At 41.6% G+C, this 25,255-nt stretch overlaps 1 protein-coding gene across 3 annotated transcripts in view; it reads left to right on the top strand.

The window, feature by feature from the left end:
• Nucleotides 1-19,936, top strand: part of LOC143788873 (beta-1,3-galactosyltransferase 2-like) — a 214,532-nt gene extending 194,596 nt beyond the window's left edge. For all 3 annotated transcript variants that reach the window (XM_077278791.1, XM_077278792.1, XM_077278789.1), the window contains exon 2: nucleotides 16,090-19,936. In XM_077278791.1, the coding sequence (XP_077134906.1) occupies nucleotides 16,161-17,282 (1,122 nt within the window). In that variant the 5' untranslated portion in view covers nucleotides 16,090-16,160 and the 3' untranslated portion in view covers nucleotides 17,283-19,936. The remainder of the gene's footprint in view (nucleotides 1-16,089) is intronic.
• The last annotated feature ends 5,319 nt before the right edge of the window (nucleotides 19,937-25,255 follow it).

Genomic DNA, 25,255 nt, shown 5'->3' with positions numbered 1-25,255 from the left:
ATACAATGATGGAAGGTATCCTTCCACAATGTATTCCTCACAATGTATTTCTACGCCCCTGTGAGAAAATAGTCCTTAGTCTCACTTTTGGCATTGCTGTGTGAGAAATTTTCCCACGCAGCAATTGCCATAAAGTGAGACCAGTGAACTCTAGTAACCTCTCAGTGATGCACTGCAGGAGCTTGTCTCCTGTCAGTGTGTCACTGAAGGTCCTATACAGCAGTGACATCACCCGACGTCACTGTTCTATAGGGGAGATCGTCGTGGGACCCTCGTTATTAATTGGACTACGGTGGACAGGAAGTATACGGTTTATTATTTTACGTTTTTTGCAGGCGCTGAAGTATGGTAAGTATGGTTAAATGAAGAATATTAAAATACTTTTTTCTGGCTGTGTCTTTTTTAAAATTTTTAACTCTTTCACTACTATAGGATTAACAATGGATACGTGTCTTATTGACGCCTCTCCATTATTAACCCGGCTTAATGTCACCTTACAATAGCAAGGTGACATTAACCCCTTATTACCCCATATCCCACCGCTACACAGGAGCGGGAAGAGAGAGGCTAAGTGCCAGAATTGGCGCATCTTACGGATGTGATGGATCCGTTGTGTTTTGGCGGACGCGACGCGCAAAAAAGTGCAATGTAACTTTTTGTGCTACGTGTCCGCCATTTCTGACCACGCATGCGTGGCCGGAACTCCGCCCCCTTCTCCCCGCTCATCACAATTGGCAGCGGATGCGCATCCGCTAACCCACGTTGTGTTAAATTTAGCACAACGTCCGTCGGTACGTCGGGCCGACGGTTTGCGACGGCCCTGTACCGACGGAAGTGTGAAAGTAGCCTTAAATCCGAATTAGCTGCAGATTGGATGCTGCATATTTGTAGTCCCATCGGATGCCTGCACACACACCCCAAAAGACCCCCCGCACACACCCGAACAGCCCGCAGACCCCGCCAACACAAATACACGCACACAGTCACCGCCCACATACTTCCCTCCTCCCAAACTGCAGCATTTCTCGGACCCACATCCGCAGCAAAACTGCAAATCTTTTTTACATCTGTGATTTTGCTGTGGATGTGCCCGACTCAAGGAAAGTCTAAGGCCGGAGTCACACTACAGCGCGATACGGCCGAGTCTCGCAGGTTAAAACCAAGCTCTGGCACCGGCACTCCGGAGCAGAGCATGCAGCTCCATGTATTGCTCCGTTCTGGAGTGCCGGTGACAGAGCTTGGTGTTAACCTGTGAGACTCGGCCGTATATTGCTGTGTGTGATCCCGGCCTAAGGGTGCAGAAACGCTGCAGTTCGGCACAAAAGAAGTGACATGCTGCGAAAAAAAAAGCTGCGTTTCGGTGCGGCTTTTTTCGCAGCATGTGCACAAGTCTGCGGCTCCCATAGACTTACATTGGTTGTGCACTACACTGTGGATTTGATGCAATTCTGTGCAGCAAAAAACCCTGCGGATCTGCAATCGAATCCGCAACGTGTGCACACAGCCTTAGCATTTCGTGAACCTAGCAAAAAAGCCAAGCAAAAAACAAGTGTGGGATTTGCACTTTTTTTGCAATTTCATTGCACTTTGAATTTTTTTCACATTTTCTGTTACATGACATGGTAAAACCAATGGTGTCGTTCTAAAGTAGAACTTGTCCCCCAATGATAAGCCATCACATGGCCATATTGACGGAAAAATTATGGCTCTGGAAAGAAGGGGAGCGATAAACAAAAAAAGCTCCAGGGGTTTAGAAACATGGGTATGGACATATCTATGGAAATAGATATATAGATATATCTGTATGTATCTATCTATCCCATATCTATCTATCTATCTATCTATCTGTGTGTAATGGAGTGTGGGTTGGACAAATGTAAAAGAGGAGGTTGGACAGAAATGACATCACAAATCTTTTTGAAGATAGAGGAGGGAGGGGTTGGGGTGTGTTTTGGAGTGGGTGTGCTAGGTGCGTGCTTAGCGCCCAGTTCAAAGCATCATGGAACTTGTAGTATTAGAGCACAATAACTCAGGAGAAAGGAAGTTGTCGATTACCCCCATGAGAGCTGGATCCAGCACTGAAGATGTGCTGCTCCAGCATGATAAAAGGTAATATTGCTAAAATAAACACAGTGGATGTTTTCTGTGGCACATAATAGCAAGATTTATAAAAAAAAATTTGTAGTGGACAACTTCTTTAATTTGCGTAGACAACAAAAAAGTACAGCACCATTTCACATATTGTCGAAGATTGCATCATATGAGTGGCCTCATTTGAGGTCAGGCGTAGCCTCCCCATCATGTGATGCTGGTATCACATCACATGAGCTAATGCAGCTAAGGCATAGGGAGCATCAATAGTAAAAAGTTGGTCACACTTGTCAAGCACTATGCTTGACAAGTGTGACCAACCTGTCAATCACTTTTCAAAGCGATGCTTCAAATCGCTTGGAAAACGCTAGCATTCTGCAAGCTAAAAACATTTGCAAAACCCTTGTGTTTCGTGGGAAAATGCATGCGTTTTACCAGCAGGAGGGAGTTGTGGAAATGCTGTGGACATTTCCGCAGCATTTCTGCAATGTGGGCACATAGCCTAAGAATGAAAGGCTTCTTACCCTACTGAAGCTGGAAGTTTCACTTTTTCAGGAATCTCATGTACATCTCAGGACCAGATATTGCGGCTGCATAGAAATACATGGTGCATAGAAATACATGCAGCTGCATGCTCCGGTCCCGAGTCCCGGGTATTGATGGGTATTCCAGAATGCTGTAGATAAGCCCCTGATGCCGATGGCCTTAACTCACCTTCGATTTTGGGGGAGACAGATTCCCTTTAATCTCGATGCAAATTTGAAGAAAAATCTGCCTTTGTTACAGGTGTATTTTGCAGTTAATCATATGCGGTGGTCACCACACACATCACCCTTACCTCTCTGAAAGTGCTGAAACCTGCTGTAAAACTGTGCAATACATCTGTAAACGAATAATCTGGGCGTGGATAGGAAAATATACGCACCCTGTAGATGAGATTTCTAAAACCTCACCTATTGTAATTTGCACTGCTAATTGTTTTCATATATAAATTTTAATTTAGCAGACAGTTTTCTCAGGAATGCCTATAAGTACAGGCCTATTGTGCATACAGTTAAATTAGGTTCTTACTGTATCTTTTCTTAAACAAGTTTTCGTCCATCTTTCTTGAAAAACAGATATAATAAACAGGACTTATTTTTACTGGACATTCCTTATAAGGATAATAACCTTTTTAATTTAAAATTTTAGTTCATTTCAGGGTCTCACATCTCGGAGCTCATAGTACAAGAATGTATTTTTCTTTTAACATTGAGAGATGAGGCTGCAACATACAAACATATTTCTTCAAATGCCTTTATAACTAATAATGTATAATATTGTTTATGTAAGAAAAGTTATAATTGCTTAGAAATCTCTCATATGGTGCAGGAAAGAAATATATCTTGGTACCGTGTTAGCCAGTAGATAGAAAAATATTTAGAATTGAGAGTCCTCAGTGGTTGATACCTTTTAATGGCTAACTGAAAAGATGGTAACAAAACGCAAGCTTTCGAGACTACATACGTCTCTTCATCAGGCAAAGACTAAAACAAATTCTGAAGAATCACATATTTATGCACAACATAGTATAGAGAAAAAAAAAAAAAGGAGGAGAAAAAACCCATAAATAAGCCAGGTGAAATGAAGCAGAATTACCATGGGTGATAAACAGTTACGTCCATAAATATTGGGCCAATTCTTAGATAAGGATTGTTTTATTGTCCTGTGATTAGGGTCTCTGTTGTGATGACCCCACATGGTCTGATGGGCAAGTTCCTTAATTGATGTAAAAAGACATAAATCCATGTGACACATTCATTCCTGCAGTTAGTGTCAAAGGTCGTCATCAGTTTATATTCCCAGACTCTTCTGTCTTTCTGCGATTTTAAGTTACCTTTCAATACAAGTAATTTCATGTCCATAATGCTATGATTTGGGATACAGAAATGTATTGCCACAGGTATATCCATTCTTTTTTCTCTTATTGTATGGCGGTGAGAATTCATCCTTGTTCTCAGTTTTTGCCCTGTCTCCCCCACATACAGACCCCCAGTTGGACATTTAGTACAGATAATTAGGTACACCACATTAGATGTGATGCAGCTGAAAGTACCTGGTATCTTGTAGTCCTGATGTGAATTGGGGATCTTTATCTTGTCCGTGGTCATTATGAATGGACAGGTTTTACATTTTTTCTGGTTGCAAGGAAAGGTACCTGCAGCTGTTGGGGAGGACAGGGAGCTCTTGACAATGATGCTTCTTAGATTTGGGGGCTGCCTAAAACACAGTAGTGGGGGGTCTGGAAAAATGGATTGTAATCGGGCATCTTTTCACAGTAAAGGTTGTAATTTCCGTGTAATTTTTCTACTATGTTGTGCATAAATATGTGATTCTTCAGAATTTGTTTTAGTCTTTGCCTGATGAAGAGACGTATGTAGTCTCGAAAGCTTGCATTTTGTTACCATCTTTTCAGTTAGCCATTAAAAGATATCAACCGCTGAGGACTCTCAATTCTAAATAATTTTCATATGGTGCAGACATTCAACCTCTGATCGTCCACACAGAATCTTAATGTCCCATCCTTCTTCCGGATGAGTTACAATGGGTGCAGCCCTTAGGCTGTAGCTTTCCCGTATCACTCTGTTGCATAGCATATGTGACAGCAAGTCTTTCACTTTCTTGTACATTTGGGGTGGTATCTCACAGTACCTTTCTCAGATATGGGACAGATATGGGACATACCTCCCTGAAGGATCTCATGCTGATTGGCCTTAGTGCACCCGAATTTTTTTTACATTGAGGGACACTGACAGGGTCCACAGGTGTCAGTTCTATGGCGTTGTACTGTGTGAGATCTTCTGCATCACATACACTCAAGTCACTTCCTTTCTAGGGGTTAGCTGGAGGTTTGTCCCACTCAAGTAAATGTACTGCATGTAAATGGGAGAGGTGAGTATCACAAGTGCCGAAGCCCAGAGCAGACGGGGAGCCCATTCGTGGGTTCCAGCACTGGCACAGGCATCAGATCCCCATAGCGTGCCGGAGTCCCTGATGGTGAGTGGACCCTCACCTGCTCAGGGCCCCGGCACTTGCCCAGGTGCTGGCACCGGCCATGCTGCCAACCTCTGCTACATGCATCGCATTAACCACATACCTCATTCTAACCGACCTACAGCCTAATTGACTTCACTCAGGCCTGGCAAACTGTGCTGCTTACTGCATACCTGATTCTGCCTCCCGTGTTATTTGACTCTTGGGAAATACCTTGTCCCCCTACCTTTTGTCCGACTCTTGAGATTATGAATGCTACATCCACATGCATTTTTGTTAAGCCAGCACATTTGTAAGGGGTTCACAAGGACTGGTGCACACCTCTACCCCTTTAAGTACATCCCGGTTACTGCACTATGCAAATGTAATTTCATTCAGCCATGTATATAGTGTCTTCTAACCGTTTGCTGCTATATGAATGTTATGTATTGTGTATAATTTTCCCTAGTTGTCTAGGGACAGTGTAGTACCTCAGTTGAGCCCCTAGATAGGTACATTACACCTTAGTCTTATAAATAGTTAATCACAGGAGGAGTTAACTGGGGTAAGGCAGGAACAGTTTTCTGGTTAGAGTCAGAGGGGCTAGGAAGCCCGAACAGCTTGGGTGGGCCTTAGAGCCTGAGCTACCCAGTAGCTCTGTAACATTGAAAGAGAGAAGCCCACCCATCCAGGGCCCAGTGGGCCTGTAGTACAGCTTGAGTAGCAGTGTGACAACAGTGGTGGAGAGGAGGCTACAGAAGAGGTCACAACAGTACAGGGATGCAGGTGGCTCTATAATGTGGCAGCTCACTGCATGGGCAGATGCCCTCATATCCATCGCAAAACAGATGAGGGAACCCCTGAGCGTTGTGAACCTGAACAGGGAGTACCCTGCATTACCGCAAGAGACAGTAGAACCCAGGCACGTACTGAAGACCGTAGGAAGAGGTGCAGGGAAAGTGGAGAATGAGGACTGTATGCAACCCTATGCTGTTGTTGTATCAAACAAGGATGTGCTGCGAAGAGAAACAAGTAAAGTTTTACATGTTAAGTGACAACTGGACTGTGTCTCTTTGTGCACATACGTATGGAGAAGACCTCCAGCTACCTGGAGGAGAACCTGTAGAGGTGGAGAACAGAGAGGCAAGTACCCTGACTAAGGACAGTCATTTTATGTGAAGGGAGTCCAGAGTGCGCAAGATCTGATATGCTCAGTCACGACTACGGCTTTGGAGCTCCCTCACACATTAACTATACAATCAGTAAACTGCAGACTATTGATCTGCATGACTGATCAGTTGGTGCAGTTATAGCTATAAAAGCTCACAAGGCTGAAATATTTTGCATTAAAGGGAACCTGTCACCCCCAAAATCGAAGGTGAGCTAAGCCCACCGGCATCAGGGGCTTATCTACAGCATTCTGTAATGCTGTGGATAAGCCCCCGATGTGTCCTGAAAGATGAGAAAAAGAGGTTAGATTATACTCACCCAGGGGCAATCCCGGTTCTGTTCTGGTCCGATGGGCGTTGCGGTCCTGTCCGGGGCCTCACATCTTCATAGGATGATGTTGTCTTCTTGTCTTCACGCTGCGGCTCCGGCGCAGGCGTACTTTTTCTCCCCTGTTTAGGGCAGAGCAAAGTACTGCAGTGCGCAGGCGCTGGGCCTCTCTGACCTTTCCCGGCGCCTGCGCACTGCAGTACTTTGCTCTGCCCTCAACAGGGCAAAGTACGCCTGCACCGGAGCCGCAGCGTGAAGACAAGAAGATGATGTCATTGTAAGAAGATGGGAGGCCCCGGACCGCGACGCACATCAGACCGTACCGCAGCGGGACCGCCCCTGGGTGAGTATAATCTAACCACTTTTTCTCATCTTGCAGGATACATCGGGGGCTTATCTACAGCATTACAGAATGCTGTAGATAAGCCCCTGATGCCGGTGGCCTTAGCTCACCTTCGATTTTGGGGGAGACAGATTCCCTTTAATCTCGATGCAAATTTGAAGAAAAATCTGCCTTTGTTACAGGTGTATTTTGCAGTTAATAGTATGCGGTGGTCACCACACACATCACCCTTACCTCTCTGAAAGTGCTGAAACCTGTAAAACTATGCAATACATCTGTAAATGAATAATCTGGGCGTGGATAGGAAAATATATGCACCCTGTAGATGAGATTTCTAAAACCTCATCTATTGTAATTTACACTGCTAATTGTTTTCATATATACAGGTCCTTCTCAAAAAATTAGCATATAGTGTTAAATTTCATTATTTACCATAATGTAATGATTACAATTAAACTTTCATATATTATAGATTCATTATCCACCAACTGAAATTTGTCAGGTCTTTTATTGTTTTAATACTGATGATTTTGGCATACAACTCCTGATAACCCAAAAAACCTGTCTCAATAAATTAGCATATTTCACCCGTCCAATCAAATAAAAGTGTTTTTTAATAACAAACAAAAAAACCATCAAATAATAATGTTCAGTTATGCACTCAATACTTGGTCGGGAATCCTTTGGCAGAAATGACTGCTTCAATGCGGCGTGGCATGGAGGCAATCAGCCTGTGACACTGCTGAGATGTTATGGAGGCCCAGGATGCTTCAATAGCGGCCTTAAGCTCATCCAGAGTGTTGGGTCTTGCGTCTCTCAACTTTCTCTTCACAATATCCCACAGATTCTCTATGGGGTTCAGGTCAGGAGAGTTGGCAGGCCAATTGAGCACAGTAATACCATGGTCAGTAAACCATTTACCAGTGGTTTTGGCACTGTGAGCAGGTGCCAGGTCATGCTGAAAAATGAAATCTTCATCTCCATAAAGCATTTCAGCCGATGGAAGCATGAAGTGCTCCAAAATCTCCTGATAGCTAGCTGCATTGACCCTGCCCTTGATGAAACACAGTGGACCAACACCAGCAGCTGACATGGCACCCCACACCATCACTGACTGTGGGTACTTGACACTGGACTTCAGGCATTTTGGCATTTCCTTCTCCCCAGTCTTCCTCCAGACTCTGGCACCTTGATTTCCGAATGACATGCAAAATTTGCTTTCATCAGAAAAAAGTACTTGGGACCACTTAGCAACAGTCCAGTGCTGCTTCTCTGTAGCCCAGGTCAGGCGCTTCTGCCGCTGTTTATGGTTCAAAAGTGGCTTTACCTGGGGAATGCGGCACCTGTAGCCCATTTCCTGCACACGCCTGTGCACCGTGGCTCTGGATGTTTCCACACCAGACTCAGTCCACTGCTTCCTCAGGTTCCCCAAGGTCTGGAATCGGTCCTTCTCCACAATCTTCCTCAGGGTCCGGTCACCTCTTCTCGTTGTACAGCGTTTTCTGCCACATTGTTTCCTTCCAACAGACTTACCATTGAGGTGCCTTGATACAGCACTCTGGGAACAGCCTATTTGTTGAGAAATTTCTTTCTGGGTCTTACCCTCTTGCTTGAGGGTGTCAATGATGGCCTTCTTGACATCTGTCAGGTCGCTAGTCTTAGGGTACCGTCACACATTGAAATTTTCATCGCTGCGACGGCACGATTCGTGACGTCGCAGCGTCGTATTATTATCGCTCCAGCGTCGTAGACTGCGGTCACACGTTGCAATCACGGCGCTGGAGCGATGCCGAAGTCCCCGAGTAACCAGGGTAAACATCGGGTTACTAAGCGCAGGGCCGCGCTTAGTAACCCGATGTTTACCCTGGTTACCAGCGTAAACGTAAAAAAACAAACAGTACATACTCACCCGTCGGTGTCCTTCAGGTCCCTTGCCGTCTGCTTCCTGCTCTGAGTGCAGCCGTACAGTGAGAGCAGAGCGCAGCACCGCTGTGATCTGCTCTCACTTTCCGGCCGGCACTCAGAGCAGGAAGCAGACGGCAAGGGACCTGAAGGACACCGACGGGTGAGTATGTACGGTTTGTTTTTTTACGTTTACGCTTGTAACCAGGGTAAACATCGGGTTACTAAGCGCGGCCCTGCGCTTAGTTACCTGATGTTTACCCTGGTTACAAGCGAACACATCGCTGGATCGCTGTCACACACAACGATCCAGCGATGTCAGCGGGAGATCCAGCGACGAAAGAAAGTTCCAAACGATCTGCTACGACGTACGATTCTCAGCAGGGTGTCTGATCGCAGTAGCGTGTCAGACACAGCGATATCGTAATGATATCGCTAGAACGTCACGAATCGTAACGTCGTAGCGATGGAAATTTCAATGTGTGACGGTACCCTTACCCATGATGGGGGTTTTGAGTAATGAACCAGGCAGGGAGTTTTTAAAAGCCTCAGGTATCTTTTGCATGTGTTTAGAGTTAATTAGTTGATTCATAAGATTAGGGTAATAGGTCGTTTAGAGAACCTTTTCTTGATATGCTAATTTATTGAGACAGGTTTTTTGGGTTATCAGGAGTTGTATGCCAAAATCATCAGTATTAAAACAATAAAAGACCTGACAAATTTCAGTTGGTGGATAATGAATCTATAATATATGAAAGTTTAATTGTAATCATTACATTATGGTAAATAATGAAATTTAACACTATATGCTAATTTTTTGAGAAGGACCAGTACATTTTAATTTAGCAGACAGTTTTCTCAGGAATGCCTATAAGTACAGGCCTATTGTGCATACAGTTAAATTAGGTTTTTACTGTATCTTTTCTTAAACAAGTTTTCGTCCATCTTTCTCGAAAAACAGATATAACAAACACGACTTATTTTTACTGGACATTCCTTATAAAGATAATAACCTTTTTAATTTAAAATTTTAGTTCATTTCAGGGTCTCACATCTCGGAGCTCATAGTACAAGAATGTATTTTTCTTTTAACGTTGAGAGATGAGGCTGCAACATACAAACATATTTCTTCAAATGCCTTTATAACTAATAATGTATAATATTGTTTATGTAAGAAAAGTTATAATTGCTTAGAAATCTCTCATATAGTGCAGACATTCAACCACTGATCGTCCACACAGAATCTTAATGTCCCATCCTTCTTCCGGACGAGTTACAATGGGTGTAGCCCTTAGGCTGTAGCTTTCCCGTATCACTCTGTTACATTGCATATGTGACAGCAAGTCTTTCACTTTCTTTTACATTTGGGGTGGTATCTCACAGTACCATTCTCAGATACGGGACATACAGTACCACCCTGAAGGATCTCATGCTGATTGGCCTTAGTGCACCCGAAATCGTCATCAGGTCTGCTTTCATCTGCTCCAAGATATTGCAGCTCGCTATTTTTTTTACATTGAGGAACACTGACAGGGTCCACAGGTGTCAGTTCCATGGCGTCGTACCGTGTGAGATCTTCTGCATCACATACACTCAAAGTCACTTTCTGGGGGTTAGCTGGAGGTTTTTCCCACTCAAGTAAATGTACTGCACTACTACTCATCTTTGGCATTGGTGGTTGAAGTGTAGGTGACCAGCAGTTATCAGAGTTTGATATTTGGTGCTTGACCTGCGGTGTTGGACATCGGGTCTTCACCCATGTAGTCTGGACTCGGGTCTTGACCCACGATGTCCTGCTGGTCTCAGTCTCCAGTCACTCTTCAGTCGCTCTGCTTCTTCGTTCCACTGTTCTTACTCTCTCACTAGTTGATGCCAACTTCTTTCCCTCCTGTCATGATTCAGTAGTCTGCAGTCACATGGAGTGACTGCATACTTCTGTCAGAAGCAAACTTTTTTAACACTATTTGCGAAGATGTCCTGCTGAAATCTTGTTCTAATGCTACATCTACATCACTATTCTGTGTGCTGCACAATACAGCTGGCAGCCCATATGCCATCCATGTTGTGGGGAAATACTGAGAAAGTAAGGGAATCTGTCACCAGGTTATTACTGCCCCATCTGAGAGCACCATAATGTAGGACCAGAGACAGTGATTCCAGAAAGGTGTCACTTACTGGGCTGCTTGCTGCCATTTTTATAAAATCAAAGTTATATCTGCTGCAGATCTACTAGCTCTCTGAATGTTGAGCTCTGTATAACCCCGTCCACACCACTGATTGTCAGCTTTCTGTGTTCTTTGGTCAGGTGGGGTTATACAGAACCCATGAATATGGAGGCCTAGGTTTGCTAGTCCTCTTGTGATAAACTCCAGAAAGCAGCCCAGTAAGTGTTACATCGCTGGAATCAGGGTCTCTGTCTGTACATTATGCTCCTGTTAGACTAATTGCCAAAAACCTGATGACAGATTCCCTTTCAAACAACTCTTATTTTCCATCCCACTGACATGATGTCAGAGAGAGAAAATTCAGACTCAGCTTACGTACACTAGACTAGATATAATAACTCATATAGAGACATCTCATGGTTACATATAATTAATCAGGTATCAATACCATTAGTACCAGGGACTATATGACCTATCATCATATGTTAAATAGCAACACCAGAAAAAGATGACACAAGGTCATGGTTATAACTTTAGAAAAAACTTTATTAAGGATAACAAGCAAGTGTACGGAGGGAAATATGGCTACACAAAAGGGTGTTATAAAGATGACAGGGGGGCACGTACCTAGGATGGCAGTACTTCGTAGTTACACCGTAATATTACCCATAAAAAATAATCAAAAATAAAGAAAGTAACCTTAAAAAAGAAACAAACATAAAGGAAAAGTAGGCAGAATAATGCTATACGGTATTTAACTGCAATATTCCATATACAAACTGCAGTGGGACACAATAATGGTCATGATGGTATATGAAGTCATAATACTCGTCCTAACTAGCAGAGAATGGCAGTACTTCATAATTACACCGTAGCGTTACTCATAAAAAATAATCAAAAGTGTATAAAGTAACCTTAAAAAAGAAACAAACATAAAGAAAGATGGGTAGAATAGTACCATGCGGTATTTACATGCGGTATTCCATATGCAAAATACAATAGGGCACAATAATAGCCATAGTGGTATATGAGATCACAATAGTAGTCAAGGCTAACAGCAAAGAAATAGTATAATAAATACACCACTTTAACAAAGTACCTTACCGCAAAAAAAGACTGACAATCCAAGGGACGTGCCTCCCGCCCCAACGCGCGTTTCGGTGCTCACACCTTCGTCAAGGGGCATTAATGGAGTGTGCACACAGGGTTTAAAAAAGTTTGTATATGGAATATTGCAGTTAAATACCGTATAGCATTATTCTGCCTACTTTTCCTTTATGTTTGTTTCTTTTTTAAGGTTACTTTCTTTATTTTTGATTATTTTTTATGGGTAATATTACGGTGTAACTACGAAGTACTGCCATCCTAGGTACGTGCCCCCCTGTCATCTTTATAACACCCTTTTGTGTAGCCATATTTCCCTCCGTACACTTGCTTGTTATCCTTAATAAAGTTTTTTCTAAAGTTATAACCATGACCTTGTGTCATCTTTTTCTGGTGTTGCTACTAGACTAGATATGCCTCATCTACATTGTGTCTCTCAGATTGATTAAGACTTCTGAGAAAATGTACATAGTATGCCTCATTTTCAGCTTCACATCATTTAGTAAAAAAGACATAGAGCCAAAAGGCACTGGGAAGTCATTTGACCAAAAGTAGAGCATCCTGTATACTTTGCATATATAGGTATAGGGTAGGTGCACACGGTCAGTAATTGGTAGCACTTTGGACACGTGTTCATTGAGCCATGCGGAATCACTGCGTCCAATACATTGTGCGGGTGATTTGACTCGTATCTCCGCAAGATAAATAGACATGCTGCGGTCTGGAGAGACGCGCCACATGTCCGTCTCCGTAGGTGTCTGTGCACGAATAGTGGACATAGGCTTTCTTGAAATCCCATCCACTATGTTGTAACCTCTGGATGCTGCTGGTTAGACGCTGCGGAAGTACACAGCATCCAACCCACAGCATTTACTGACCGTGTGCAAATAAATGTGGAAGATCAGCACCCACGGTCTTACAAAAGGTGTTATTTTTTAGACCTAGCCAGGAATGCTGCGATTACCTTGCATCAACAAATTTTACCGCATTTCAAGCTGTTGTTACACTGGAATTCTGGTGGCAACTGCTGGTGAATCAGCTCTATTGTCTTTGTTTTAGAGATGCCCATTCTGCTGCGCATTTAACCTATAGAAATATACAGTGGGGCAAAAAAGTATTTAGTCATTCAGCAATAGTGCAAGTTCCACCACTTAAAAAGATGAGAGGTGTCTGTAATTTACATCATAGGTAGACCTCAACTATGGGAGACAAACTGAGAAAAAAAAATCCAGAAAATCACATTGTCTGTTTTTTTATCATTTTATTTGCATATTATGGTGGAAAATAAGTATTTGGTCAGAAACAAAATTTCATCTCAATACTTTGTAATATATCCTTTGTTGGCAATGACAGAGGTCAAACGTTTTCTGTAAGTCTTCACAAGGTTGCCACACACTGTTGTTGGTATGTTGGCCCATTCCTCCATGCAGATCTCCTCTAGAGCAGTGATGTTTTTGGCTTTTCGCTTGGCAACCGGACTTTCAACTCCCTCCAAAGGTTTTCTATAGGGTTGAGATCTGGAGACTGGCTAGGCCACTCCAGGACCTTGAAATGCTTCTTACGAAGCCACTCCTTCGTTGCCCTGGCGGTGTGCTTTGGATCATTGTCATGTTGAAAGACCCAGCCACGTTTCATCTTCAATGCCCTTGCTGATGGAAGGAGGTTTGCACTCAAAATCTCACGATACATGGCCCCATTCATTCTTTCATGTACCCGGATCAGTCGTCCTGGCCCCTTTGCAGAGAAACAGCCCCAAAGCATGATGTTTCCACCACCATGCTTTACAGTAGGTATGGTGTTTGATGGATGCAACTCAGTATTCTTTTTCCTCCAAACACGACAAGTTGTGTTTCTACCAAACAGTTCCAGTTTGGTAGCATGCTCTCTAGCAAACTTCAGACGGGCCCGGACATGTACTGGCTTAAGCAGTGGGACACGTCTGGCACTGCAGGATCTGAGTCCATGGTGGCGTAGTGTGTTACTTATGGTAGGCCTTGTTACATTGTTCCCAGCTCTCTGCAGTTCATTCACTAGGTCCCCCCGCGTGGTTCTGGGATTTTTGCTCATTGTTCTTGTGATCATTCTGACCCCACGAGGTGGGATTTTGCGTGGAGCCCCAGATCGAGGGAGATTATCAGTGGTCTTGAATGTCTTCCATTTTCTAATTATTGCTCCCGCTGTTGATTTCTTCTCTCCAAGCTGGTTGGCTATTGCAGATTCAGTCTTCCCAGCCTGGTGCAGGGCTACAATTTTGTTTCTGGTGTCCTTTGACAGCTCTTTGGTCTTCACCATAGTGGAGTTTGGAGTCAGACTGTTTGAGGGTGTGCACAGGTGTCTTTTTATACTGATAACAAGTTTAAACAGGTGCCATTACTACAGGTAATGAGTGGAGGAAAGAGGAGACTCTTAAAGAAGAAGTTACAGGTCTGTGAGAGCCAGAAATCTTGATTGTTTGTTTCTGACCAAATACTTATTTTCTACCATAATATGCAAATAAAATGATAAAAAAACAGACAATGTGATTTTCTGGATTTTTATTTCTCAGTTTGTCTCCCATAGTTGAGGTCTACCTATGATGTAAATTACAGACGCCTCTCATCTTTTAAAGTGGTGGAACTTGCACTATTGCTGAATGACTAAATACTTTTTTGCCCCACTGTACCTGCAGTGGGTGAGCAATAAAATGCTTATTTATTAGGTATAGTTATAAGAAGGGAGCATGTAAATGGTACACAGAATCTGTAAAACAAAGGTTCAGACACTTCATGCACACTATACGAGTGTATGGTACCTTTGTATGGCACTAACCACTTCCCTAGAAGCAAGACTTTTACTTTAGTAATGTAGCATGCAATGGCACATATAGCATTAAATTGGAGGCATACAGAGACATACTATGAGTTACTAATATTGTGATGTTATAATGTACTATATACCGTATATTTTCTTTGCTCGCTTATATAGTATATAATTGATTCCACCGAGCTTTACAGCTAACATCTTCACTGGAATAGTGTTGATGATGAGGGACACAATTTAAATTAATTTGGGCTCGCAATCTAAATTCTCTATCAGTATGTGTTTGAAATGCGAGAGGAAACCCACACAAACTCTTTGCAAATGTTGTCTTTGCTGGGATTTGAACTCAGGGCCACAGTGCTGCAAGGCCACCATGCTGTCTGTGTGCATACACACATATTATCACTGTTCCACCCCTCAGTATATTTGGGATACAGTTATTGACAGCTCAGCTGTCCAATTTGGTACAGGGGCGTGCTGAGCTGTCAGAGTGTTTATTGATAGCTCGACTATCCAATCTGAAGCTGGGAGTCGGGGGCTGTCTCCAAGTCTTCATTATCCCAGGTGTTTGCCGTGCTATTTAACTGAGCTCTTTCTCCTAGAACTCTGCCAGATGAACATTCAGCTAAGTATGGTTTGTTTCCTCTGTGCCTTGAGTTCTGTATATTGATCTTTCATTGCCTGACCTTGGACCTCATTCTGACTGTCTGTTTAACCCCTTCTGCTCTGATCCGCTATCCTTCTGGTATTCTGACATCGGAAGGTTACCTGACTATGCTTTTGTCTCTTCCTTATGTTTATGACGTACACTCCTGGCTTCTGACCTTGGACTCCTTGACAAGCTTATCTCACGGCTCGGCCGTGAAAAGTGACTTAAGTCAAACATATATATATATAGATAGATATAGAGATATGTGCATATATATGTGGTATTTATATATATTTGTGTGTGAATAGTATGTTATTTCTTTTATACATATATATTTATAAAAAATACAGACCAGAGAAATTAAAAATATACTGTCATTGTTTCTTGCAGGTGTCATTGCATGTGCAGCTAATGTATCTGGTTTTAGAAATAAACTTATAGAATTTGATACTTATTTTTGAATGTGTTTAAAAAACCATGAAGAATATATTTATGTTCAATACTCAACTTTTCTTTTTGATTTTCAGCATTGGCTTTCAGACATAAAGACATATAGGCTCTGCTGTGATACTGCAAAGGAATACTTGACATTTCCAACATGTTTTTAAGAAAACGACTCTGCTGCTCCTCTTTGCTGAAGCTGAACCCCACACGCTCAGCGGTCCATGGCATCATGTCGGGATTTGTGACCGCGGCATTCCTATTCTTCATATTATTGGCTTTATACAATTATAACTGGTTTCCGAAGAGATATGCTAACACAGATATCCTTCCAGCCGGCCGTCTGATTGACCTTAATTTCTTGAAAAGTCTAAGAAATTTTTCTGGTTTGGAAGAGAACCCTGAAATGTCATCAAGTTTAAAACAAACTGGAGAACCAGGCAATATGGATCCTGACATATACCACTTCAAGTACATTATTAATGAACCCAACAAATGCCTGGAGAACAGACCTTTTATTATTCTGCTTATTGCAGTGCAAGCATGGCAGAGAGAAGCACGTGAAGCAATCAGGCAGACATGGGGAAAGGAAGACATTGTTCCTGGTGTATTAACATTGAGGCTATTCTTATTAGGGAAAGAAACTGTGCCCACTAATGATGCAGAGCAAGCTCTTGTGAACGAAAGTCAAACTTATCATGACATCATACAGCAGGATTATATGGACACCTACAACAACTTAACTCTAAAGACGTTGATGGGGTTGAAATGGGTAGCAACATATTGTCCACAAATTCCTTATGTCATGAAGACAGACAGCGACATGTTTGTTAATACAGAATATTTAATTAATAAACTGCTACGACCGGACCAACTACCTCGAAAAAGTTACTTCACTGGATATTTAATGAGAGACTTTACACCCAATCGTAATACAGAGAGTAAATGGTACATATCCCCGGAATTGTACCCAGGTGAACACTATCCTGTGTTTTGCTCAGGAACTGGCTATGTGTTCTCAGGAGACCTGGCAGAAAAGATTTTGAAGGCATCTGCAAGTATCAAACTGCTTCACTTAGAAGATGTATTTGTTGGAGTCTGCCTACACAAACTGGGGATTTTGCCTGTACCACCACCTAAAGATTCTGATTTTAACCACTGGAAAGTTTCATATTCTCCCTGTTTGTACAACCAAATAGTCACTTCTCACCAACTTGAGCCCAGTGAACTGATCACATACTGGGAGAATTTACAGAAAACTAAACATACCTGTGTCTAAATAACAAGGCAAATAACATTTATGTGCTGATTTGCACCAGATTTAGGCTATGTGCCCATGTTGCAGAAATTCTGCGGAAATGTCCGCAGCATTTCTGCATCTCCCTGCTGCGGGTAAAACACATGCGGAATTCGCATGCGTTTTCCCGCAAAGCACAAGCATTTTGCAAGAGTTTTTAGGTTGCAGAATGATTGCGCTTTTCCAAGCGATTTGAAGCATCACTTGGAAAAGCGATTGACACGTTGGTCACACTTGTCAAGCATAAGTGTGACCAACTTTTTACTCTTGATGCTGCCTATACAGCATCAATAGTAAAAGATAGAATGTTAAAAATAATTTAAAAAAAATAAAAAAATATGGTTATTCTCACCTTCGATGGCCCCCGTTCCCCTCAGCGGCGCTCCCGGTACATTCCGTTCCCAGGGATGCTTTGCGCGAAAGACCTTTGTGACGTCATAGTCGCGTGACCGCGACATAATTTCAGGTGATTTGCAAAATGCATCCCTGGAAATGGAAGCCGGCGCGTGCACTGCTGAGAGGCGGGAGGACATCAGAAGGTAAGTATATCCCTATTTTTTATTTTAATTATTTTTTTTACAGGAATATGGTACCCAGGGCCTGTAGGAGAGTCTCCTCTCCTCCAGACCCTGGGTACCATCCGCACATGAAGCGCTCACTTTTCGCATGGTGGACATAGCCACATGCATAAAGTGAGCGTTTCAATGCAACCCTATGGTGGCGGAATCGCCACGATTCCGCAGAAATAATGAACATGCTGCAGATTTTACCTCTATGCAATTTCGCAGTGGGAAAATCCGCAGCATGGGCACGGCAACTGAGTAAACCCACAGGATTGCATGGGAATGCGTTTTTTAAGCGTTTAGGCTGCGGCAAAAATGCTACGAAAACGCATTAAAAAGCGCAACGTGGGCACATAGCCTTACTGTTGTGTTTGTGTTTTTTGTGTATAGTGAGGTTTACAATAGTACAAATACAAGTACTTGTATATTTTGTGTGTCATAATGTTTACAAGGATATAAATACAGGTACAGTACGTTTTAAATATAATGCCCTTCAAATGACTATGATTAATATACAAGCTAATGGGATTGATGGAGCTATTGCTTCCTCTTCCTGCTAGTACTATCACTAAATCAAATCATTGGTTAAATTAAAATGACAATATAATTGGTGTATGTTTTATTGTGATCAAGTTTGCCCATGTTGCTAGAATTATCGATTGATCTTAGACTTACTGTAACCAAAGACATCATCTGAAGCCTATTATAGTCATAAAATATGTGTATTGAAAATGTACTACAAATTTAAATAGTTGTCTTTAAAAAAAAATACTCACAGGCTCTTTTATCTTTAAAAAAATAAACTGAGCTTTACTTACTTCATCTGGCACATGATGACACAAACTGCTCAGACACAGCATTGGAGACACAGTGCTGGACCCTGGGAAAATAAGTAAGGCTGTTTTTATTTTTTTAAGAGAAGTGAGCCTGTATGCAAATGGTTTTTGAAATATGACAAACTTTAAAGGGAGTTTGTCAGCCTAAAATGACTACTGAAAGCAAGCAGAATTGGCCAAACACTTCATTATACCGTCCTACCTATCTACTTGTTCTCCATGTACTGTATGCCTGCCCTTCTCTGGCTTCTTGTAAAGCCTGAGCTATCAATCAAGGAAAAGAGCTTGGTTTCAACAGTCACTTGGTGCTAACAGACTCCCTTTAATATCCAGAAAAGTTAAACTTACCTGGTCATAATTGATAGCAAGATTTCCCCATTTATTTTTGTAGCGCAAGTTAGCATAACCCAAAAACATTGTCTCATTATTAATTTTACAAAAGTTACGCCAAACTGAAAAAAATAGGTAATCCCTTACTGCTTCCATATGAACTAAAAGGATAAGTAGCAGTCAGGTGCTGCTAATCATATGCCCTTGATTAATTGTTGCTGGGGACAAACATAAAGGGCAAATAGTTTTTTTCCAGCCTATGCAGAGTAGGTAGAATATGGTATGCTCACCTGGTGGCGTTGTGTATTACACAACAACTAATAGCGTGAGTACAACAGATGCTGCAGCACCCACGAGAATTCAACATATTATATTCTAGAAGTGGATTTGATCTGCGCTGCTGAAATGTCAAAGACAAGATCTGAGGACCAAGGATAGATAAAAGTGGTTTATTGTCAGCGCTTTTCAAAGTCAAACCGACTCATTCTTTAGGACAACCACATGTAAAACAAGGATATTATGTGATTAACTAGTTGGTAGCCCGATTCTAACGCATCGGGTATTCTAGAATATGTATGTAGTTTATTTATGAAGATTTTAGAATAATACATTGAATACACACGATTCGGCCGGCCGCGACCAATTAGCGAAGCGTGGTTCAAATCCCGCGCCAATTCGCCAATTACTTCTTCAGCCTCTATCTTCCACCATCATTTTTTTAAAATTATGTGACAATTTGTTTCACTTTCCCGAGCACTATATATAGATATATATTTATATTCATTTTGTTAGTCTTTTTTAAGTTCTGGTAGGCATTGTTGTAATTCAATACAAACCTGATCAGTTCTAAGGCTTACCCTCCAGCTGGATGATTCTTTTTTATAAATAAAGTATTAGTTTGCACCAACTGATGTCATTGTTTGAGCACAAAGACTCGACATCCATAGTTGCCTTCTGGCAGTGGACACAGGGCTGAGAATTTGCAGTAAATACCAAGGAGACAGAGAAATACCTAGATAGTTGTCGGCGCTTCTGTCACAAGATTCTCATGGTAATGAAATAGAATTAAACATAAAAAAAAATTTAATATCACTGTTATTCTGATAGAATCCATCCCTGAAAATGTACTGAATCGCAATCAAGTGCTGAATAGGAAAGAATCCTTTTGGATTTACCAACTCCAGACTTTATTTCCCAATGGTCTGAATGATGTGGTTGAAAAAGTTTGATCAATAATGCCGACTGAATCATGCATTGTTGTTGAATTTTAGAAGAGAAAAGGGAAAAGAATAAAATGAAGAGAAAAAAAAAAAGGATTTTAATTTTTGGGGATTTTTTTATTTATTTATTTATTTTTTATATGAAGGACCAGCCTCCTTTTCATCTGGTTGGGTGTGGCTATAGAGCTCCCTCAACATTCTGCTCCTTTAGTTTCTTGTGAAGCAAGGTATATATAAAGCGAATGTGGTATACCTTTTTTATATATGATATACATATTTTTTATGTAATCTGAAGAAGACTCCTGGATAGTGTTGAGCATTCCGATACCGCAAGTATCGGGTATCGGCCGATATTTGCTGTATCGGAATTCCGATACCGAGATCCGATACTTTTGTGGTATCGGGTATCGGTATCGAAACAACATTAATGTGTAAAATAAAGAATTAAAATAAAAAATATTGCTATACTCACCTCTCCGACGCAGCCTGCACCTTACCGAGGGAACCGGCAGCGTTGTTTGCTTAAAATTCGCGCTTTAACTTCCTTACTTGAAGTCCCGGCTTGTGATTGGTCGCGCGCCGCCCATGTGACCGCGACGCAACCAATCACAACGCCGGAACGTAATTTTAAAATCCTGAAGGACCTAAAATTACGTCACGGCTTGCTGTGATTGGTCGCGTCGCGGTCACATGGGCGGCGCGCGACCAATCACAAGCCGGGACTTCAAGTAAGGAAGTTAAAGCGCGAATTTTAAGCAAACAACGCTGCCGGTTCCCTCGCTGAAGTCCAGGCTGCGTCGGAGAGGTGAGTATAGCAATATTTTTTATTTTAATTCTTTATTTTACACATTAATATGGTTCCCAGGGCCTGAAGGAGAGTTTCCTCTCCTTCAGACCCTGGGAACCATCAGGAATACCGTCCGATACATGAGTCCCATTGACTTGTATTGGTATCGGGTATCGGTATCGGATTAGATCCGATACTTTGCCGGTATCGGACGATACTTTCCGATACCGATACTTTCAAGTATCGGACGGTATCGCTCAACACTACTCCTGGATATTTGGAGTCGAAACACGTTGCTTTATCCTGAAACTCCTAAATAAATGATTATATTTCATTACCACGAGAATCTTGTGACGGAAGCACTGACAACTATCTGGGTATTTCTCTGTCTATTGATTGCTTTCACCACGGTTGTCTGAAGCCTCCCGTGAGCCCAGCTGGTCGAGCTGCAGTCCGCCTCCTCGGGATTCCTGTCGGTTTCTGGTGAGTGCAACTATTATAGCGTCCGATTTAGCAACAGTTTTTACTACACTTAGATCGTGTGCGGTGTTTGTTCCCCTTTTTTCTCTCCCTATCTCTTAGGGTCAGTTTGATTCAGTAAATATCCAAAGCATCCTAGACTTAAAAGGAACCTTTCATGTAAAGAAAAGTAATTAAGCTGCATATATGGGGTTAATCTGCAGGTTAATAGCATTCTGAAGCTGCCTGGTGCCCCTTCAAATATGAGACTCCTGAAGAGTTTGCAAAAGAAGAGTGGTCCAAAATTCCAGTTGAGAGGTGTAAGATGCTTGTTGATGGTTATAGGAAGCGATTGATTACAGTTATTTATTCCAAATGGTGTGCAACCAATTATTAAGTTGAGAGTGCCAACAATTTTGTCTGAGCCATTTTAGGGATTTTGTGTGAAATTATGTCCAATTCGCCTTTCTTCTGTTTTTCACATATGTATAATAGTTAATAGATAGATAGATTTATAATTTCACAAACCCCCTACAGATTTTAAAATTGCACCCTTAAGTGCCTTTCATGTGGAGTTTATATTCTACAGCTTTTTATGCTTATTTAACCTAAAAAATAAATTAATTAAAAAAAAGACTTTGGGTTCTCCCTATGAAAACAACAAAAGAAGACAGGTGTGAGCAGATATTATGAGGCTGGGAAAGTCCATGGTTATTAGGCCCTTCCCAGCCTAAAATAAACATCTCTCAGACGCCGCAGAAGTGGAGCATCACATGAGATGTTTCATGTTTGGCACTTCGCCTTTGCTCTTTCAGTTTGCCCTGGTGTGTTGGTAATCGGGATAATGGGGCTTGGATTTCTGTCATCTGTGAATTGTTGAAAAACACATCTGACATCAAGCCCTGGTGTTTTTATTGGAGAGCTGTCTAGCAGACACTCTGATTACTAACCCAGTGCTTAAAAGTAAAAAGCACACACACAAAAATAGATTAATTTAAAAACACTCCATAACTTTTTCCCTGGTTCACCAATTTATTTTTAACAAAAAACCCAAGCAGGTCCGACATAGTCAAGGGAATCCGACGTAGTCCAGATAATCTGATGCAGTACACAAAAGGAAACCTGAAAAACATAGAGAGAAATTAAAACAAGGCACTATCCTTCTTTCACCAGATTATTATGAAAAAAGGTCCCACGCAGGTCTGACGTAGTCCAGCGTTTCCCCCATGTTCCCCATTTCTGTGATTCAAAGTCTATGAAGCTTTGTTCTGAGGCTCCATAGACTTTAGCAGGAGCCACTCTTGACTCACGCTGCGCTCCATGGGACCCATCAGCTGTGAAAGGCAGTAACATTTTTGCTTTATTTATTTATTAGATTAGACAAGCATTAAAAGTAGTAGAATAAACTCCACATGAAAGGCACTAAAGGGGGCAATTTTAAAATATGTAGGGGGTTGTTAAATTATATAAATGCAGGATATCTATCTATCTATTATATATCTATTATCTTTCTATCATCTACTATACTACCATGCCTATTTTCCTTAAAAAAGGAATGGGCAACACTTCACATAATATATAAGCATACTGATCCCGTAGCAAATATACCACGTGCAGATCAAGAAGTGTTATATAGATTAAAGAATATTAAAAAAATATATTTTATTTCAATGACACTAAAACATACAAACATTAATTAAAATAGAGTGCCTCAAACCATAGAACACACATACACAAGGAGGTTAGCTGGAGCAGTATGCACTAATACACAAGAACATATGTACAGTGCCTTGCGAAAGTATTCGGCCCCCTGGAACTTTTCAACCTTCTTCCACATATCATGGTTCAAACATAGAGATACCAAATGTAAATTTTTGGTGAAGAATCAACAACAAGTGGAACACACAGATCACGCAGTTATATGAGGGCTGTCATGGAAATACCACACTGGCAAATATGTGGCCTTTTTATATTTTTTATGCTAAACATTGCTGTATATAATTAGAGTAACAGACAGCAAAAACAGTGGCAAAACGGCCTACAATGCCCAAACTTGGAGCTCGCAGATATATGAGGGCTGTCACGGAAATACCACGCTGGCAAATATGTGGCCTTTTTATATTTTTTATGCTAAACAATTGCTGTATATAATTTGAGTAACAGACAGCAAAAAAAGTGGCACACCGGCTTACAATGCCCAAACTTGGAGCACGCAAATATATGAGGGCTGTCACGGAAATATGTTAAATATTTATTATTAATTGAATTACTCTTATTCCCAATTCTGTACTGAGCACATTGCCTCTCGCTGACATTATAAAAAGCTATTTCTGTATATGTAGCTCAGAGTATAAGTCAACACCATATAGAGAGAACATGTGGTCTGTGGGACACATTTATAATCACAGCTCTTAGGAGGAGGAGGGGGCTGTCACATGAGGGTCACTTCCTGCCTGCTTCTCCATCATTCTCCCCGGACTTCAGACAACTCACAGAAGGAATGAACAACTGGTAGCCATGATGACTTCTATTCCATGAGAGAAAGACAGACACTTTTTACCATCTCAGGAATGATGAGGAACAAATGGACAATCTGTTCATAACTATTTTACCTATTTTATGTTTTGCTGCAATGAGGTTTTTTTTCTGTGGAGAATTCAATAAACCACTACATTTTTTATGAAAATATCATGACATTTTTTCTTTAAGAGTAACGCATCTGGTAAAGAGTCCTGATTAAATAAATGTGAAAAATAAGCATATTTAACATTGGCCAAGCCAGCCTGATTTGATTTTTTGTGCTATTTTTGTGTGGATTTCCTTCTCCTTGCACACGGGGGAAGAAAAGAGCTTCACTAAATATCAATTTTGCAAGTTTTCAGGAATTCCACTACAGCACTTCAAGTCACAAGAATCACACAGAAAACCTATGAGTGAGGACTAACTGTCAGGACTCTGAACATTTTTTACCTTTTGTGCATTACTGCCCTTTCTCAAGATGGTGTCTTTGGTCTCATGTGCACTGTGTCTCCTGCTATAAAACTCCACCCCAGCCTTCAGTCTGTGCTAGAGTATTCTACCTTGCATCCAGCTCCTGACCTCTGATTACTCCCTGGCTATACACCTGCTCCATTGAACCTGTGTGGTGATCCTGCTACTCTGCTCTGAGTTCCTGCTGCATACACAAGTTTCCAGTAATCCTCCTTCATCTGCTGTTTGTGTTTACTTCCATCTGCATTTGCTGGTCATGTAAGCTGTTGCTGCTTTGCAATAACCTGAGACTATTAACCAGGCCTCCCTGGTTGAGCTAAGATATGATTTGAACTGCCTAATAAGCATATCTATCTGTGCCTGGACTAAGACAAGGATTTATTCGTGTCAAGTATCCTCAAGAATAACTGTGCTTCATAGACTTTCTGCTTGATTGCATTTTCCTCTGAAGTTTCCTATAGACTGCTAAGCTGCGTTTATTATTTGCACCAAGTGTTGTGGACTTGAGTTTCTCTCTGCACCTGTTTGAATCACCGTGTGATAATATAGACTTTACCACTTTACATAAAACTGTGTCCTGTAGTTGTCTTGTTCCACGCAAAGAGTCTCCTGAGTTATCCCCTATAATTATTACACTAACAGGTGCCAGATGGATTGACAAGCACTAGCATTACAAGTGCCAGAAGACATTCTGATGACCAGAGCCCAGCGTTGTTCAACAAAGGAACTACAAGCTGAGATATTTCAAGGTAAGAAAAATGGATTTAAT

This window comes from Ranitomeya variabilis, chromosome 8 (assembly GCF_051348905.1).
Source record: "Ranitomeya variabilis isolate aRanVar5 chromosome 8, aRanVar5.hap1, whole genome shotgun sequence".
Lineage (NCBI taxonomy): Eukaryota > Metazoa > Chordata > Amphibia > Anura > Dendrobatidae > Ranitomeya > Ranitomeya variabilis.
Note: the sequence above shows the minus strand (reverse complement) of the source record. Positions and strands in the feature narration are given on the sequence as shown.